General features: G+C 39.5%; 1 protein-coding gene and 1 long non-coding RNA gene across 3 annotated transcripts in view; one reads left to right on the top strand and one right to left on the bottom strand.

Moving 5' to 3' along the window:
- Positions 1-340, top strand: part of LOC126484525 (NADH dehydrogenase [ubiquinone] iron-sulfur protein 5) — a 31,410-nt gene extending 31,070 nt beyond the window's left edge. For both annotated transcript variants that reach the window (XM_050108074.1, XM_050108073.1), the window contains exon 3: positions 126-340. In XM_050108074.1, coding sequence (XP_049964031.1) covers positions 126-233 — 108 coding nt within the window. In that variant the 3' untranslated portion in view covers positions 234-340. The remainder of the gene's footprint in view (positions 1-125) is intronic.
- Positions 341-5,047: 4,707 nt separating this feature from the next.
- LOC126484471 (uncharacterized) lies at positions 5,048-5,547 on the bottom strand. Its single transcript, XR_007587860.1, has 2 exons — positions 5,396-5,547; positions 5,048-5,296 (listed from the first exon to the last, which is right to left on the bottom strand). It is a non-coding gene; the product is annotated as an uncharacterized LOC126484471 (long non-coding RNA).
- Between the last annotated feature and the right edge of the window lie 13,175 nt (positions 5,548-18,722).

Raw genomic sequence — 18,722 nt, 5'->3', positions numbered from 1 at the left:
TATAAATGAATGGAGATATTAAACTTCACGTGTGTAATTGTATTTCTTATTTTTATTTTAACAGTTTCATAATTTATCTCTTGCTTATATTCTACATTAACAGAAACTTTCCTAATATTTTGTAGAAACTCCGTATTCGAGAAATGAGATTAGAGCGCCACCGACAGTACTTTGCTGGGGAACGTCCACGAGAAGAACTTTATGCAAAACCACCAACAGATGATAGTTTTTAAAGAGCAAAAGTATCAAAAAATAGTGTTAATTTTAAAAAATCACTGAAAATAAAACCATGATTTGTATCTTGTAGTTGTGAATAATAAAATAGGTGTTTCCATAAGAATATGCACATGTGAAGTAAGTTACTGTACCATTTTTCTTCCATTTTTGCAGGTGATATCTTTGTTTCCAGGTTTACTAAACTACAAAAAGTCATACAAAATTCAGTCAACTGCTACGATCAAGCTCAAAGCACAGCAAAAGTTGTAAGACATGAATACTCCATTGGGCTTCAGCTTTTTGTGTGTGACATGCAGCACAGACCCTTCACCCTATGGCTCATACATGGTTTATTTGGGAAAGACATTTGTTGGTACAATTTTGCAGTGGATGCAGATGTGGGCTTTCTAGGTACACCTGAGACTTTCAGAACTCTTAAACGCTTTCACTTATAGGGGTTGACTGTTCTATCTTCCTATAAAACACACATTGTTAAAATTTGAGAAAGCTATTTTGCACATAATCAATGTTATTTAAAACTTCATCTGATGTGTTTGTATTTACAAATTTTAGTAATAGTATTAATAAACACAAGTCTTGCAGAAGATATCAGTATCTGCAGTATGATTAACAGAAGAACTATGCAATGCCCAGCAGAACAAAAACTTCTCGCAGATGTAACCTTTCATGTTAGTACAGGAAGGTGATGCATTCCCCACATGACCAGTCTTGCCAGGGGTCCTGCTTCAGTTGCTGCAGGCCTTACAACCTGGAGGTGTTCAATTCCTGGCCAGGAACACACAGCCACTCACCCGGCATTGCCTGTGCGGGCAAACTTCTTGCTGCCTGCCTCTGCACTCATGGGCAGACTCCGCTGTTGTGGGCTGCCTTTTCTACTCAGGTCCAGAATGTGATTCGGTGTGCCTCACAAAGAGCTTTTTAACTGCTGCTAGGTGGCAGGGTCGACACGGGGTGCTCGTTTCGCTGGTTCAGCGGCCTTGTGGTGTTGCTGGTGCTTACGCTACTGCTTGCTCGTATGCTGTATGCCAACGCCACGTGCTGTGCACTGACTGCAGCACCTTCTTCAACTGGCACAGTGGATGTACTTTGAGTAATAAGTAAATGGTTTCCCAATGCAGTTTCTTGTGATGTTTCATTGGGTATGTAAAAGGCACATCTCACCACTCCACTGCAACTCTCACATTGGGTGGCAGTATTCCAGCATCCTGACCTTGACCTACCCAGTTCCACCATAGCGAATGATTCACCCGCTCATTATAATTGGTTCAGAGTGGTCACTGACATCTGCAGTAGGGATCCAAGACCATGTCTCCATCTGCAGCATGCAGTAAAAGAAAGTATTTGCTGTGATTTAGGTACCAACATTGTAATTTTACAGGTCATGAATTACTGTGTATACAAGCAGTGCCAACTGTATGTAGCACATGCTGACATTGACATGAGGCACATCAGTGCAGTGAAACATGTTGGTCTATGATCTGTCATGGTGTCATTTTTTGTTATGTCTCTGTGTTTGTAGTAGGTGTCCTTCTGGTGTATGTTAACTGTATTGCAAGATAGGTTGCACAAATTCCAGAAACATAGGCAATGACAATGCAGGAGTTGGTCGAAGTTTTGTCAGAACAGTTTGCCGAGTTGAAGGATACTGATATGTAATAATGGCAGGTAGACACTCTAAAGGCATGTAATGAGAGTAGACAGTCTTGAGACAGTGGAAGTATAAGCTTTAGTCGGTGCACCTATTCCTTCTGGGAACCAACTGAAGCTAACTTAGGAATGCCTTTTCTGGGTAAGCTGATGGATGATAAACACAGTCACATCAATGAACATTAATTTGAGGAGGTGATAATTTTTAGCTTTAAGGAAATGATGAAAACTCATGATTGCACACAGCTGTATTGGCCCAAAAACTGGATGTATGGCAAATTTTCTGGTAATACAGCTGCAAGCACTCATGAGTTTTCAATGTGTATTAATGACTAGATTCTGCCGCTAAACCATGTAATTGGTTGGATGAGACATGCTTGCACATGGGCAAATTGTGATTGGTTGACTATGCAAAGACATATGTCATTTATCATGAAGAGTTAAATAAGACACATACATTTGAACAGCGTAAGGAGGGTCTCTGTCAACAGTAACACAAGCAAAAGAGTGCTAGACTCTTCAGGGAACATATGATTGGGTAGCTCAGAAATGAAACAGGTTGGTAGAGGAATTCTTAAACTGGATTAGAAAAATCAATGCACAGACCTACAAGTAGATGCAGAACAAGCAGACAGATAAAATCTTTGTGCAAGAGCCAGAGCACAGGCTGTTGGATGTGTTTTTGAGGGGTCTCCCAGCTGATAAGTTACAGAGTGTTGATGGTGGAGAATCCAAAGGATTTGACTGCTGCCATTATAGTTGCTACACATCTTGAGAAGGTGGACATGGTGACTGAGGGGTAGGAAAATAGAGTGTTTGCTCCTCAGAGGTAAAGTGTAGGTGTGGACATACAGGCAACATTCGGAGACAGTGCCAGCAACTGCAGTGCTTTGAATTTTGAGAAGTGGGGCTACTGGTGCAAGACTGTTGTAATAAGCAGCAAAATGGACAGCCATGATAAGCATTCATTAAACAACAATGGGAATTCCTCAATTACCAGAAGATGTTTCCAATAAAGCTGAATGCTATAAGTGTGTGTGTGTGTGTGTGTGTGTGTGTGTGTGCATAGATGGAGTGCTGCTTGGTGGGCATAATGAATAGAAAGTATCATAGATTTTTAATGGAAGTGGACTTGTATTGGCAGCTAGTCTGGACACCCTAAGCAGGAAGAGACTGGTATCTGTACATTAAAGGTTACATAGCATAGGAGACAATGATGTAGCATCATTGGGGTCAACATTGCTCGGTTGTAATGTTGGAGCAATGAATTTTTGGGAATATTTGGAAGTATTGCCACATGTCTGGAGTGATACTGCGTGATCCTAGGCTGGATTTTCTGGTAAGCATCATTCAAGAATTCATCTTTCGCAGTATGCTATTGAACTCAGTGTGACATTGCTCCAGCTAGAAACAACCAATGCAAGTGTTACATTTATTATTCACGAAGTTGTACCAAATAAACTGCAGGCCCATGAATTAAAGCTCCGTTTGCATGATAAAGAACCAAAAGGGACAGGAAAGTTACTCTGAGTGAGTGCGACTACTGACATACCAAGTGAAATAGGTGGTACAGATCCGTTGGAATGCAATGACAAGTTGAATACATTGCATCATTATGTGCTTAGAAGCATGGCATGTGTGCAGGAAATAGATACGGATTACATGATTCTAGTGAGTGTGGATAATTTTGGCGCTAAGGAAGTGGATCTGTCAAAGGGTTTATTGATTGCAGAGACGAGCATGATCCGGATAGATCAAGTATAGACCTTCGCCACAAGCAAACCATCAATGCATCTGCATTATGCAGGAAAGTAAAACATTTGAAGGACAGGATAAGTCAACTATGGAAGCTTTGTTAGTATGATTCACAGATCTTTTGAACCTAGCACTGTCAGTGACACACTACTCTAGAGGAAGCCATTCATAATACCCAAGCAGGTACAACCTATAATGGAAAAATTTGTCAGTCAGCATCATTGAAGAAATTAATAGTCTGTGGGGAACAGCTGTTGTAATTGTCCCAAAGAAATCTCTTGATGGAATGAGGAAATACAAATTTTCTTGCAGTTTGCAGTATCTAAATGCAAGCACAGTCATGGGTGCACATCCTGTGTTGGATATAACAAAAAATTTAGACAACTTAGGTCAATGTAAATAATTCTCCACAATTGATTTAAAGAGTGGTTATTAGAAATTGCAAGTCATTCCGAAGTCCACGACCACTGTTCCATGGGGTCACATCAGTATTGACACTTGCTGTTTGGTCCTAAAAATGCACCCGCTACGTTACAGAGGCTATTGGATGGAATGCTGAAGGGTCGTGAACTGAAACAGTGTAGTTTATCTATGCAACATTGTATTTTCTAAAGACCTGCAGGAGTGTGTGCAACAGCTGGAGGAAGTATGAAATTACAATGAAATCCAGACCATTAGCTGTTAACTGTCATTGATAAATATTAATGGGGACAGGTGAAAATGTGTGCCCTGACCAGAACTCAAACCCGGGATCTCCTGCTTACATGGCAGACACTCTGTCCGACTGAATGATCGAGGACACAGAGGATAGTGGGACTGCAGGGACTTATCTCTGGCACATGCTCCCTGTGAGACCCACACTTCCAACTTTACTGTCCACAAAAAATACATCTGTAGTGCCCCTGCCCACTATACTCATTACTCACAGCAGCCTCTCTATTGATTCCAGTGACAGTTTGAGCAATGTCAGTGCATCTGCACTGAAGTAGTTCATTGGCTGGTAAGCCATATCTACATGAAGATGGTATCTGTTCTTTCGGATATGTCTGAAGGAATAGATACCATCTTCATATATTCATACTGGAGGAAGTGTTTCAGAGGTTGTCTTCAGCACTTCTAACACTAACTATTGAGAAGTGTCCCTTTACACCAACAGAGGTAAATTATGTAGGTCATTTAATAAGCCAAGATGGAATGAAGACTAACTCATGGTTCATTTCTGTTGTATTTAACTTCTTAGTGCCGTAAACAGCAGAACAACTGCTTTCATTTTTGGGACTTTGTGATTACTATAGAATATTTGCTAAACCATGAACTGATTTTTGAAGACAGATGTGAAATTCCTGTAGTTATTTTTTTTATGTTGAGGGCGATACTTTTAAAAAATAAATCGATGTAATCATCACGCTTTTCTTCAGCCAGTCTTTTCATTAACGTTTTTCTCTCGGCCCGCCAAGAATTCATCAACTCCATGATTTTTTTCATTTTGTCATGACCTTTTCCTTGGGTGGTCTGAACGACGCGATGTCTTCCTAGTCTTCGGAAAAAAATTTCTTTTTCTGACAAAGTTGGCGATGTCTGGCACATCTCTCTGTTACTCGGTTCACCATCATATTGTGGGCTTTGCATTTCATCTACCTCAACGTTGGATGTACTTCTGTGAAATATATTAAAAAATTACAGGTAATTCATTGTCAATAATAAAATGAAACAGAATAAAAAATAACGTAAACAGGCAAATTGTATGGCAACTTACACTCACTTGTGATCCATTTTGTTTAAAAATTTTAACATATTAGCCACTGGCCATTTATTTCCTTTACTGGAAGCAGAATTTCCAGTACTGTTTCCTTTTCCTTGCTTTTTTTGGTATGTGTCTTTTATATTCTTTTATCTTTTTTGCAGTCTTCAACTATAAAACACAATAGAGTCAAATAATTATGTACATTAATATTTGTTAGATGTAAAAATAAAAGTAATTTTTACAGTTGCACCTGTCTTATTTTTAGGTTTATGGCAATGGGGGAAACATTCAGATAACTGCCATTTGCATTCAGAATATCTGCTTCTTGCACCGATAAAATCATACTAGTTGTGTTGTCCATTCTACGTAAGAAGTTACTGCCAATCCTTTTCCCACCGATGTCATCTGACCAGTTGAAATCAAAATGTAAGGAATTTGAAGAAAAATGGCAATTTCCTAACTGTGTTGGTGCCATAGACGGAAAACGTGCAAATTTTTTCCCCTGCACTGTCAGGTTCATTGTATTACAAGTACAAACGTTTTTTTCTCTACCATCCCTCTTGCTGTGTTTGACACGAACTATAAATTCATTTTCATTGATGTTGGGTCATATGGGAAAGAAGGAGACAGTGGAATTTTTGATAAAAGTTATATCGGGAAACTGTTTTCAAGTGGTAAGATGTTTCATCCACCTACTAAGCTGTCGGATTCAGACATAGTAGTGCCACATGCTTTTGTAGGCGATGAGGCATTTCGATTACATCCAAACATGATGGAACCTTTCTCTCGTCGAGTTGCTAGTACTGACCAAAAAAAAGCTATTTTTAACTACAGTCTTTCACGAGCACGTAGAGTTTCTGAAAATGCCTTCACTCTGTTAAGTCAAGTATTTCATATATTTTATTCGCCGATCAGTCCGAAGCCAGAAACGACTGATAATTTGACTGTTGTTGCTTGCTGTTTACACAATTTACTTAGAGATGCATTCTTAGAGAAAAATAATGAGCCACATTTTGAATTAAACAGAAGTGAACCACTACCCACTGAAAATCTTGGACCATTAGCAGCAAGGAGTGGCAGTTATGCACTGCTGATGGATTTTCTGTGCGAGATTCATTTACAGAATACTTCAACAGCCATGCAGTTGCAGGGATAACAACGTGGCAAACTGATCACGTTAACAGAATTCAGTAGACTTTGAACTCCCTAGCGTTACTGAATAATCTTTAAAAATTTGTATGCACATTATAATAAATTGAACTTTTATAACGTACATCAGGTTTTGGTATTCACTTCGTGTACACTTCATTATTATTATAATAATAACAACTGAATATTATGTGGGACGATTCTACTTATTCTTGTTTATTACAATATTTGTTTTAATGTATGTTGTGTCTTCCTCCTTCACCCCCATAAGGTGTTTGACTTACATCCAGTATGAATGTACCAATGAATTGTGTACAGCCAGTTTTTTTAAAGGAAGACAGCGAATAATTGTGCAAATTCCTTTCTCCCAGATCGCGTTATCAAAGAGAATATTCAGAATGGGTGTGATATTTCTGATGATACTGCTCCACTTCGGGGGAGAAGTCGTGGACGTGCTAAGGAACAAACAACTTGAAGCTTCAGACAAGAATATGTTGTACCAACTAGTCATTAGTGGCTGTTAAAATGGACCCATAACACATGGGAGGTGAGGAATGAGATACAAAGATTGAAAAAGAAAAGAAAGAGCTTTTATGGAGCTGAATCTCAAAGCCAAGAAAGAAGGAAAGCTAAGACAGGTAGAGGGAGGATTTCACAGGAGTTATGATTTTTGTATGGCAGGTTAAGAGATCAATTATGTCAAGTAATGAATTTGGTGCCATGAACATTGTAATGATTGAACAGGATGGTTAGATGCATGGGGTAAAGTTGCCAAAGACAGTGTTTGGTACAGCTAATAATGACATGTACATGTGCAGGGCAGGGCATGGTGTGTACTAACAGCGCAATTGGGGAATGACATCCCATGAAGTTAGCAAATTTGTAGTGAGATATGGTGAGTAACATCAGGATAGTAAGGGAATCAACTATGGAGTTAACAGGATACTTCGAAGACACTTGTGAGAAATATTGAGAGAGATTTGGATAAAGTGCTTACTCATGTCGTAGCAAAGCTGCAGTGATTGCTGGCAGATGGCTTAAGTAATGCAATGACAGTAGTGTCAACCCTGCAGGAGACGGAGTCGTGTGGTGCACTTCTTAGCTGGACTACTGAAGATGCAGCAAGATTTAACATCAGAGTTCCATCACTTTGTGGAACCAACAGAACATAGTTTGTCATTGTATTATCATACATCGACAGTTGAAGTTAATGTTGAGAGAGAGAGAGAGGGGGGGGGGGGGGTTCTTGTATTAGTGCTGTTCCCAGTGATGAGTGTGGATGCACACTACCAGCAATTCACAATTCATTACTAGCCATTAAAATGGGAAGGTGTAGGTAAATCTGTACTGGTGAAATCACAGAAAGTAGTATCAGAGCAGAAAGAAACCTTTGTATTGACATCAGCAGAGGAATTATGCTTGCTCCAGAGAGAGAATATTATGGTAAGTCTGACTAGGATGGTCCAGACTAGTGCACAACAGTGGGAAGTGACATTATTTCTGGGGAAGTCAGAAGGAGCCTGTTGTCAGAGGGAAGTCCTGATGCGTCACTTATTTTTCCAGAAGATGGACATGCATTGGATTTACTCTGTGTTTTCTCCAGCGGTGGTAATAGTGGAATGGTATGAACAAGGAAGTACTAAGGCAATGACGTGGTTGGAATTTGGGCGATAATGGGGTACTAGTCAACGGAACAACCTGTGACACAATGGGTAAGATGTCTTGTCTCCCAGCTACCATCTCTGGAATTACTATAAAATACACAGCTATAGTTGTATTGGCCAAAGAAACTGCTATACGTGTTGCCAACCCAGAGGCTGATGTATTTAAAAGACTCCCTGAAACTAGACTTATTTCAGCCATTAGATCAGCTTATAACTTCACAAAGTTCCAGCATGTACAGTAGTATTGCAGTAAGCAATACCACTATGTTATGACTGCCAGTGTCGTGTTTTCTAGTTCTGTAGTGGTTCTGATTGTGTTTTGTTTAACCTACATCGGCCTTGAGCGAAAACCCCTCCAGCACCATGAACCGCCAGTGTGTCAAACATCAGTGTAATGGGGTAACAATTATTTAGTGAAAATTAGTTGAGTAAGAATTAAGAGAACTAGTTAGTAATCTAGAGGAAGTGTGGAGCTTAAGGAAGAGTTAAATGAGATTGTTATGTGTCCTGAACAGCTGTCAAAATAGCAGAATTTGGTTGTACTAGTTTATAGTCTATAGGGAAGGGGGATGGTGCAGTTGATTGAATTGTTTGATTGTGAGAATATAGCCAATGAATCTTGTGGTTTAAGCTGGATTAGTATAATAGAAAAACTACGTGTACTATGTGTAAATGTTATCATGTAAATGTATGTCAAAATTTTTTCGGAGGAACTTTCAGCAAAATGGTGGGAGGGTCTTTTCTAAATGAGGGAGGCATGTTGTGTCGGAAAATGGTGTACTTGATATGGCTGGGGAAAAATTAAGACATCTCCCTCGCCCACTGTAAGAAGCCAGGGAAGCAGATCATGTCAGATTGCTGACCAAAGTTTCACCAGAAACATCTGCTGATACAGCATACGTGCGGCTAGTGAGACACCGAGGCAGTGACCTCATGTTGCCACCAAACTAAGACAAAGAAGGTGCAATGGTACTGACACTGCAGAAATCCAGTGTCACAGCGATTGGATGACGTGGCTACTCCATATTTGGGCTCAAAGCAAGGAAAAGCCAATAACATGTAAATACTCATAATTTCTGTGCTGGGACTTAGCACTCTACAACCGGTGGGCCACTTGTGGGGTGCTATTAAAGCTGCTGCCAGTCTTCTGCACTCAAGGTCTGTTTCTCCCACCTGTGAACTAGCAGGCTCTCATCCTCCATTGCCTGTGCAGACAAACTTCTTGCTTCACGCCTCTGCAGGCGAAGACAGACTCTACTGTTGTGACGGTATGTCCGGCATCCTGGAAAACTGATAAACTTGGAAAATTTTTGCATTTTGCCTAAAAACACTGGAAAAGGCAGGGTGTCCATTTGATTTTGGGCAGAGATGTTTGCTTGCCTTCTGGTTGGCTTGATGCAGCACTGCGCTCACTGTTCACCCTCAGTTTGGTGCTGTGCAACCACTCTCCACTGGTGTTTTGGCATCCCCTAACCTCTCCACACTTTACAATGCAGCGGTCTGCCAGCCTACCCAGCCTGGCTGAGTCCAGATGAGCTATGAGGTGGTTTATTATTGTTGACATGGAATGATTGCACACCTATCACTGCAGCTGGACCATGGCACCGAGGCCTGTTGTTGTGTTGGTCATGATTTTGTGTGTTTGTGACACAATGTGACCAGCAAGGATCTGTGATAAGTATTTGGTGTGATTTACATTTACATCTGTTCAAATGTACTGCCCTGTTTGCTAACATGGTGCTAACACAGAAATGTGGTTTTAGAGGAGTTTGTGGCGATCCTACAGCAGAAGAAGCAGAATCAAGCGTTGTGGGTAAGCAGAAAACAGTGCCTCCTCTCTGTCTACATGATTTTTTAGTGGAACACAGCAAGACAAAGAAACCCATAAAATAAGTAGTGTAAAAGATATTATAGCTCCTAACCAAACTGTTCATTCTAAAGACAATAAAATTTGCTACCTGAATATTCAAGGAGCCGGCCGGTGTGGCCATGCGGTTCTAGGCGCTTCAGTCTGGAACCGCGAGACTGCTACGTCGCAGGTTCGAATGCTGCCTCGGCCATGGATGTGTGTGATGTCCTTAGGTTAGTTAGGTTTAATTAGTTCTAAGTTCTAGGCGACTGATGACCTCAGAAGTTAAATCGCATAGTGCTCAGAGCCAACCAATATTCAATTTATTGTAAATAATTTTGGATTAGAGAACAAATTTGTTATTTTTTGTCTGAGTGAACACTGGCAACAGTGAGTGAACTTACAGCTGTCAAATTTGATAACTATAAAATAGCAAATGGTTACTGTAGAAAAGTGCATAAAAGGGATGGTGTGGCATTGTACACTAACCAGTCACTCCATTAATAGGTTGGATCTAGACTATTTGTGTGATGAACAGAATTTTGAAGCCACTGGTATAGTTAGTGACAATTTTAAGTTAGTGATAATAGCTTTATATAGATCATCTAAGGGTATCATCAGTGTATTTTTAGAAAAACTGGACATGCTAGTTGACGCACATAGAAAGACAAAATGGTTACATTATGACACTGTAATAGGTGGAGATTTGAATGCAGATTTTGATCTAACAGTAACTAAACATAGTGTCACTAGGCTCAAAAACCTTCTAAGACAGTACAATCTGCACTTCATCAATAATAGACCCACAAGAGATGAAGCATGTCTTGACAATATCTTTTGTCAGTTTCTATACTACAGAAGACTCATGTGATGTGACAGTAATCCCATTCTCAGATCATGAGTCTGTATCATTAAATTACATAAGCAGGTTGTGTGCTCATAGTAACATTTATAAGTCTGTCCTAAAAATGGTAATCACTAGATCGGTCACAAATGATAAAATTGGCAGGTTTTGTACGTCCTTTACTAACAGAGACTGGTTTGGCTAATGGTCTGGTGACACAAATTATGGAAAGATCTGTCAGCAAAACTAATATTTGAAAAGATTTTCAGTGTTATTGACACAATTTAATGACTGCATTCCAATAAAGAAATTCAAAATAATCGACAAAGGCAAGGGTATAAACATACAAAACCCATGGTATACTGCAAACTAACAAATCTGAAAAACCAAGTTATGTTGTTGCACAGTATACATAAAAATCTGAAGACCGGCCATGACAGATCAGCGTATGTTCAATGTAAGAATAAGTACAAAAAAGCCATAGTGGAAGCCAAAAGAGCACACAACTTCAACAGTATTGAGAATTCCACAAGTAAATGCAAAGCTGCATGGAAACTAATAAATAGTGTTACTAAAGATGAAAGAAACAAAAACAATCAGTATATGCCCTCAGAAATTCAACGATTTCTTTATTAAATAAGTTCAAGAAATAGGAAATGCTATCACCAAACCGGTCATTAGTTCATCTCAGATTCTTTCGAAAAATATCTGTAAACCACTCGTAAATACAGGTATGTTTACCTTCTCTGAGGTCCCATCTAGTCTTGTCCTAAAAATATTTAAACATCTAAAATCATCTGAGTGTAGACATATATGACATTTCTAGTAACATTCTAAAAAAGTAATAGATTGTATTGTGTATCCTTTAACATACTGCATAAATAAGTATACGTCTGAGGGATATTTTCTTGATGAGTACGGTAGCGTTCTCGCTTCCCGCGCCCGGGTTCGATTCCCGACGGGGTCAGGGATTTTCTCTGCCTCATGATGACTGGGTGTTGTGAATTGTCCTTAGGTTAGTTAGGTTTAAGTAGTTCTAAGTTCTAGGGGACTGATGACCATAGATGGTCTCCCTCTATGATTTTTACCCTCCACACTGCCCTCCAGTACTAAATTGGTGATCCCTTGATGCCTCAGAACATGTCCTACCAACCGATCCCTCCTTCTAGTCAAGTTGTGCCACAAACTCCTCTTCTCCCCAATTCTATTCAATACCTCCTCATTAGTTATGTGATCCACCCATCTAATCTTCAGCATTCTTCTGTAACACCACAGCTTCTATTCTCTTCTTGTCTAAACTATTTGTCATCCATGTTTCACTTCCATACATGGCTACACTCCATGCAAATACTTTTAGAAACGACTTCCTGACACATAAATCAATACTCATTGTTAACAAATTTCTCTTCTTCAGAAACGCTTTCCTTGCCATTGTCAGTCTATATTTTATATCCTCTCTACTTCAACCATCATCAGTTATTTTGCTCCCCAAATAGCAGAACGCCTTTACTACTTTAAGTGTCTCATTTCCTAATCTAATTCCCTCAGCATCACCTGACTTAATTCGACAACATTCCATTATCCTCGTTTTGCTTTTGTTGATGTTCATCTTATACCCTCCTTTCACGACACCGTCCATTCCGTTCAACTGCTCTTCCAAGTCCTTTGCTGTCTCTGACAGAATTACAATGTCATCGGCGGACCTCAAAGTTTTTATTTCTTCTCCATGGATTTTAATACCTACTCCGAACTTTTCTTTTGTTTCCTTTACTGCTTGCTCAATATACAGATTGAATAGCATCAGGGAGAGGCAACAACCCTGTCTCACTCCCTTCCCAACCACTGCTTCCCTTTCTTGTCCCTCGACTCTAATAACTGTCATCTGGTTTCTGTACAAATTGTAAATAGCCTTTCACTCCCTGTATTTTACCCATGCCAGCTTCAGAATTTGAAAGAGAGTATTCCAGTCAACATTGTCAAAAGCTTTCTCTAAGTCTGCAAATGCTAGAAACGTAGGTTTGCCTTTCCTTAATCTTTCTTCTAAGATAAGTCATAGGGTCAGTATTGCCTCACGTGTTTCAACATTTCTACGGAATCCAAACTGATCTTCCCCGAGGTCGGCTTCGACCAGTTTTTCCATTTGTCTGCAAAGAATTCGCGTTAGTATTTTGCAGCTGTGACTTATTAAACTGATAGTTCAGTAATTTTCACATCTGTCAACACCTGCTTTCTTTGCGATTGGAATTATTATATTCTTCTTGAAGTCTGAGGGAATTTTGCCTGTCTCATACATCTTGCTCACCAGATGGTAGAGTTTTGTCAGAACTGGCTCTCCCAAGGCTGTCAGTAGTTCTAATGGAATGTTGTCTACTCCCGGGGCCTTGTTTCGACTTAGGTCTTTCAGTGCTCTTTCAAACTCTTCACGCGGTATCATATCTCCCATTTCATCTTCATCTACATCCTCTTCCATCTCCAAAATATTGTCCTCAAGTACATTGCCCCTGTATAGACCCTCTATATACTCCTTCCACCTTTCTGCTTTCCCTTCTTTCCTTAGAACTGGGTTTGCATCTGAGCTCTTGATGTTCATACAAGTGGTTCTCTTTTCTCCAAAGGTCTCTTTAATTTTCCTGTAGGCAGTATCTATCTTACCACTAGTGAGAAAAGCCTCTACATCCTTACATTTGTCCTCTAGCCATCCCTGCTTATTCATTTTGCACTTCCTGTCGATCTCATTTTTGAGACGTTTGTATACCATTTTGCTGCTTCACTCACTGCATTTTTGTATTTTCTCCTTTCATCAATTAAATTCTATATTTCTTCTGTTACCCAAGGATTTCTATGAGCCCTCGTCTTTTTGCCTACTTGATCCTCTGCTGCCTTCACTATTTCATTCCTCAAAGCTACCCATTCTTCTTCTACTGTATTTCTTTCCCCCATTCCTGTCAATTGTTTTCTTATGAGCCGGCCGGTGTGGCTGTGCGGTTCTAGGCACTTCAGTCTGGAACCGTGTGACTGCTACGGTCGCAGGTTCGAATCCTGCCTCGGGCATGGATGTGTGTGATGTCCTTAGGTTAGTTAGGTTTAATTAGTTCTAAGTTCTAGGCGACTGTTGAGCTCAGAAGTTAAGTCGCATAGTACTCAGAGCCATTTTGTTTCCTTATGCTCTCCCTGAAACTCTGTACAACCTCTAGTTCTTTCAGTTTATCCAGGTTCCATCTCCTTAAATTCCCACCTTTTTGCAGTTTCTTCAGTTTTAATCTACAGTTCATAACCAACAGATTGTGGTCAGAGTCCACATCTGTCCCTGGAAATGTCTAACAGTTAAAAACCTGGTACCTAAAGCTCTGTCTTACCATTATATAATCTATCTCAAATCTTCTAGTATCTCCAGGGTTCTTCCACGTATACAGCCTTCTTTCATGATTCTTGAATCAAGTGTTAGCTATGATTAAGTCATGCTCTGTGCAAAATTCTACCAGGCGGCTTCCTCTTTCATTTCTTAGCCCCAATCCGTATTCACCTATTACGATTCTTTCTCTTCCTTTTCCTAGTGTCGAATTCCAGTCACCCATGACTATTAAATTTTCGTCTCCCTTCACTACCTGAATAATTTCTTTTATCTCATCGTACATTTCATCAATTTCTTCATCATCTGCAGAGATAGTTGGTATCAATGTAAAGTAAGAATCCCAAAGTTCCTGAAGATGCTTTAGTAAGATATTTGGCTATCAATTTTATACAATATTCTTGCTGCAAACTTATGTCCAACAAATATTTCTTGCCATCACCTGGGTTATTCTAGTCTGTGTGTTGGGCAGTAATGAGTGAAAGTATGCTAGTAATTATGACAATGAGAGAGAATGAATTTTCACTCTGCAACAGTGTGTGCACTGATTTGAAACTTTCTGACATATTAAAACATTGTGTTTGGCCGAATTTGAACATGGGACCTTTGCCTTTTGCATTTCATCGATTGAGCTATCGAAGTCTGTATCACGATCCACCCTCACAGCTTTACTTCAGGCAGTACCTCATCCCCTACCTTCCAAATTTACCATAAGTCTCCGGCATACTTTGTAGGGCTAGCACTCCTAGAAGAAAGAACATGGCTTAGCCACAGCCTACGAGATTGTTTCCAGAATGAATTTTCACTCTGCAGCAAAATGTGCACTGACTGAAACTTTCTTCCAGCACTGCTGGTCCTGCAAGGTATGCAGGAGAAGTTCTGAGAAGCTTGGAAGGAAGGAGCTGAAGTACTGGCAGAGGCGGGAATGTAACAGTGGGTCATGAGTCATGCTTGGACAGCTTAGTTGGTAGAGCAACTTGCCCGCAAAAGTCAAAGGTTCAATGTCTAAAGTCTGATCTGGGACACTGTTTTAGTCTGCCAGGCAGTTTCACAATGAAACAGATTTCTTAGTGCAAAGCAGGCAGAACTGATTAACTTATCCAATGTTGAGGCCATCTTAGTTTGTTATTCATTTGAGTGGACATCAGCATGTGTGTCCAGACCGCATTGTGGAAGTTGTCATTCACCAAGCCTCTACCCAATCTTTGTTTTGAGACTTCAGAGATAGGGATTTGGAGAGGGAAGGGAGTGTGGGACATACTGATCCAACGCAAGTCTCAAATCGACTAGAGAGGCAATCCAGTGAAATGAGATCTGTTGCTCTATAATTAGTCTAGCTTGTAACATGGCAATGAAGTATCACAAATGAGATTCGGTCACTCCACATTTAGTCTGGTATGAAACAATACAAAGAAATAGTACTGGCAATTTACAGGGAAACTCACATTCTCTCTAGATATTTGAACAATGCATAACAACAATGAGATCTAGAGAGAGAGAGAGAGAGAGAGAGAGAGAGAGAGAGAGAGAGAAGAGTTTATATGGATTGATTTTAGACTTAACCAACCGTTCCCTCACTTCTGAAAAGCTGTGCAAACCCAGTAGGGGCAGTTAGGGGGCATAAGAGGTGTCACCAAGTTTTCAGCCAGTGAAAGTTTGAGAATATTCCTATAATCGTCACCAAGAACTGGTGTTGTTATATGAAAAAGGTTAGACCTTATATTCCAACAGTGATAAGTGCAGCTGGATTTTTGGTATGTAAAGATATGGTTGACACAAGATAGCCATAACCCATTGTGTACGACTTCATACACAACATTAAGAACAGGTGCGCTACAGAGTGGTGTGGCAACTGACACTAGAAAAGCTGGACAGGAGCAGAAATTAGTAGCAAAAACATTAACAAAATACACAGATTTTCTTAACTTGTATTTCTTCAAGCATACAAAGACCCATTACAAATAGTGCAGGAAGACATAGAGTCCAGCACTCTATGTTAACACGGAAGAGGCTCTCTGAACTAAGGAACTAATGATGGTGTCAGAGCCATGGCTAGGCAGTGTCCTTGTAGCATCACGTACTGTGTAGCTGCCACCAGCTGTCCTATACTGCGGTGGCAAAGGATGCTCATAGTCCAAAGCCACTGGAAGTGTGTCTAAGAGGATGTGCACCATTGGGTTCACCAGATCCTAGACAACTGCCGTCAGCGTCTCAAGGAAATTTGCAATTCCACAGCCAACTTTGACACCCGTTGGGTGGTACTGATAAGTGACACCACATAACCCAGAGACAAGATGTAGGCCTACTTAAAACACTCCCAAAAAAAGGGGAGGTATAAGCTTCTGCTGTAATTGCTGCAATGGTGCTAATATTAAATTCATTGGAAAGCACCTAGAGACATTCTTGAAGGGTGGTTATCTGAGGAGCTGCCTAACTACTTGCAATAGTGTTACTACAAATAACATCACTGCACCCTTGATAATGTAATATTTCTGGAGGCAAAAGGATACCAGTCTTACCTACAGGCAAATTACACTGTAAGTATTCCAATATTCAGCATGCCTGTGATACTACTTGGAGTCACAACTCTCTGAAAAAGTTCCCAAAAATCTAACTGATGGAACATGTTTCTACCTTCACATAGTGATTTCATTTCAAGTCATTCAACAGATACTAAATTGGTGATGTGCCTTCAAATAACTCCGTGTTAAAAGAAAGGAATGATGTAGACAGAAGGCTCCATTTATCTTTTTGATAGATATTGACAGTATATATTGCTGTTTATAAATGAACAAAAACTAAAGAAACAATAATAAAAGTAACTCAAAAAGTATATGTTGAATTTGATTAAATTTCTTCAAAGTGTAAAACATGACACATTTGTGTATCCAAACACAGAAATACTTGAATTGTACAAGACATATGAGAGCAACATACCTCATATATCAAAATTCAACTAATTGGAAAAAATACCAGAAACCTAAAATACCACGAGTCAGTCTACAGTACTTAAGAGATATTTATAAAAGCACTGCAGAAACTATACACTGAAAAAGGATGCATATCCTGTGACAATTTAAGAATCGGGAAATCAAACTTGGCACACATGCACTGGTGGAAAACCCCAGAATGTATTAGAGGCTTAAATTCCACATTATTGTTCAGAAAATTAGAATAGGAACCAAAGTCCAGAGAACTAGTAGAACTATTTAGAAATAAAGATACAAACATACAAAACAATCAGACGAATTAAATGCACAAACCACTTATACAACATGCAAAATTTATACAGGAATTTTGGAAGACTACAAACTACCCAGTATTCATTTCTATCACCCTAGTCCCATCAAACACAAACTGTGTCATCCTAAACTATTACTATGGATCTCAACATCTGTGAGCTTTCCACACAAAACCGTCATTTTGACAAAACATCCCAAACGTAGACTTCAGTTCCAGCAACACACATTATGATACACCTCAAAAATAAGATAGCACCAAGAAATATTGCATCATCCATATGTTAATTGCACAAAGCTGGTAGCAATAATTACAGCTGATAATAATTAAAAGCACCTACTACTCGGAACCAATTCAGAGAGAGAGAGAGAGAGAGAGAGAGAGAGAGAGAGAGACTGACTTCAGGTGACAGAAGTAGTGAAGATGTGGCAAGTAAGGCCAGAAACACATTTTGGACGACGAATTAACTGCTTTTTTATTAGCCAGAGGACTGTGCTTTGAAGCACTTACGGATAGATGATAACTGAGATCATAATGGTATGTCACTGGGTTTGATTGGATGCTGCATGCCTTGGATCAAAACGAGTCTGATGAAGTTTTCACTAATTACATGGTTATGTAAGCATTTATTTAATGCAAAATATACTGGCAGTAGGAAGAAAGGTTATGAATTGTATCACTGGCCGATTTTTCGATCATATAGTTTCATACTGATGAAGAAAGTAATTTAATTTTCTCATCAACTCACTTTCTACATTGTGATTAAATATATGGAATACGTCGGAATTTTCTCGTACAATTGTATGGCTGGGTTCTGCATTCTTCAGTATCTAGACACTGCAACAAACAGAACTCAAAATGTTTCGATAAACTGTTACGCTGTATAAAACCTTTGCCACTAGAACGTTTTCCATTCTGTATGCAATGTAATTTTAGAGCAAATTATTTTTGATCTGTTGTACACTGACCTTATATAAATGACCTAATTTACAGGCACGTTTCAGTAACAGGGGAAAGTATGTTATTTTTGCTTTTGTATTCGTGTGTCAATCCCTCCTTGGAAAGTCAGGCTGCCTGTCATTTCTTGATCAGCAATAGCGACGATTTATGGCATTTCCCTTGAAAGGCTACAAACAATGAGATGGAAATAACACAAAAAAAATCTATAATAACTATAACTGGTGTAACAAAATACTTTCAATGTTCCCCAGAAAGTCTTTTCAAAAAGTTAATAAGAGCACCCT

This window comes from Schistocerca serialis, chromosome 6 (assembly GCF_023864345.2).
Source record: "Schistocerca serialis cubense isolate TAMUIC-IGC-003099 chromosome 6, iqSchSeri2.2, whole genome shotgun sequence".
Taxonomy (NCBI): Eukaryota; Metazoa; Arthropoda; class Insecta; order Orthoptera; family Acrididae; genus Schistocerca; species Schistocerca serialis.
The sequence above is the reverse complement of the archived record's forward strand: the minus strand, read 5'-3'. Positions and strand labels throughout refer to the sequence as shown.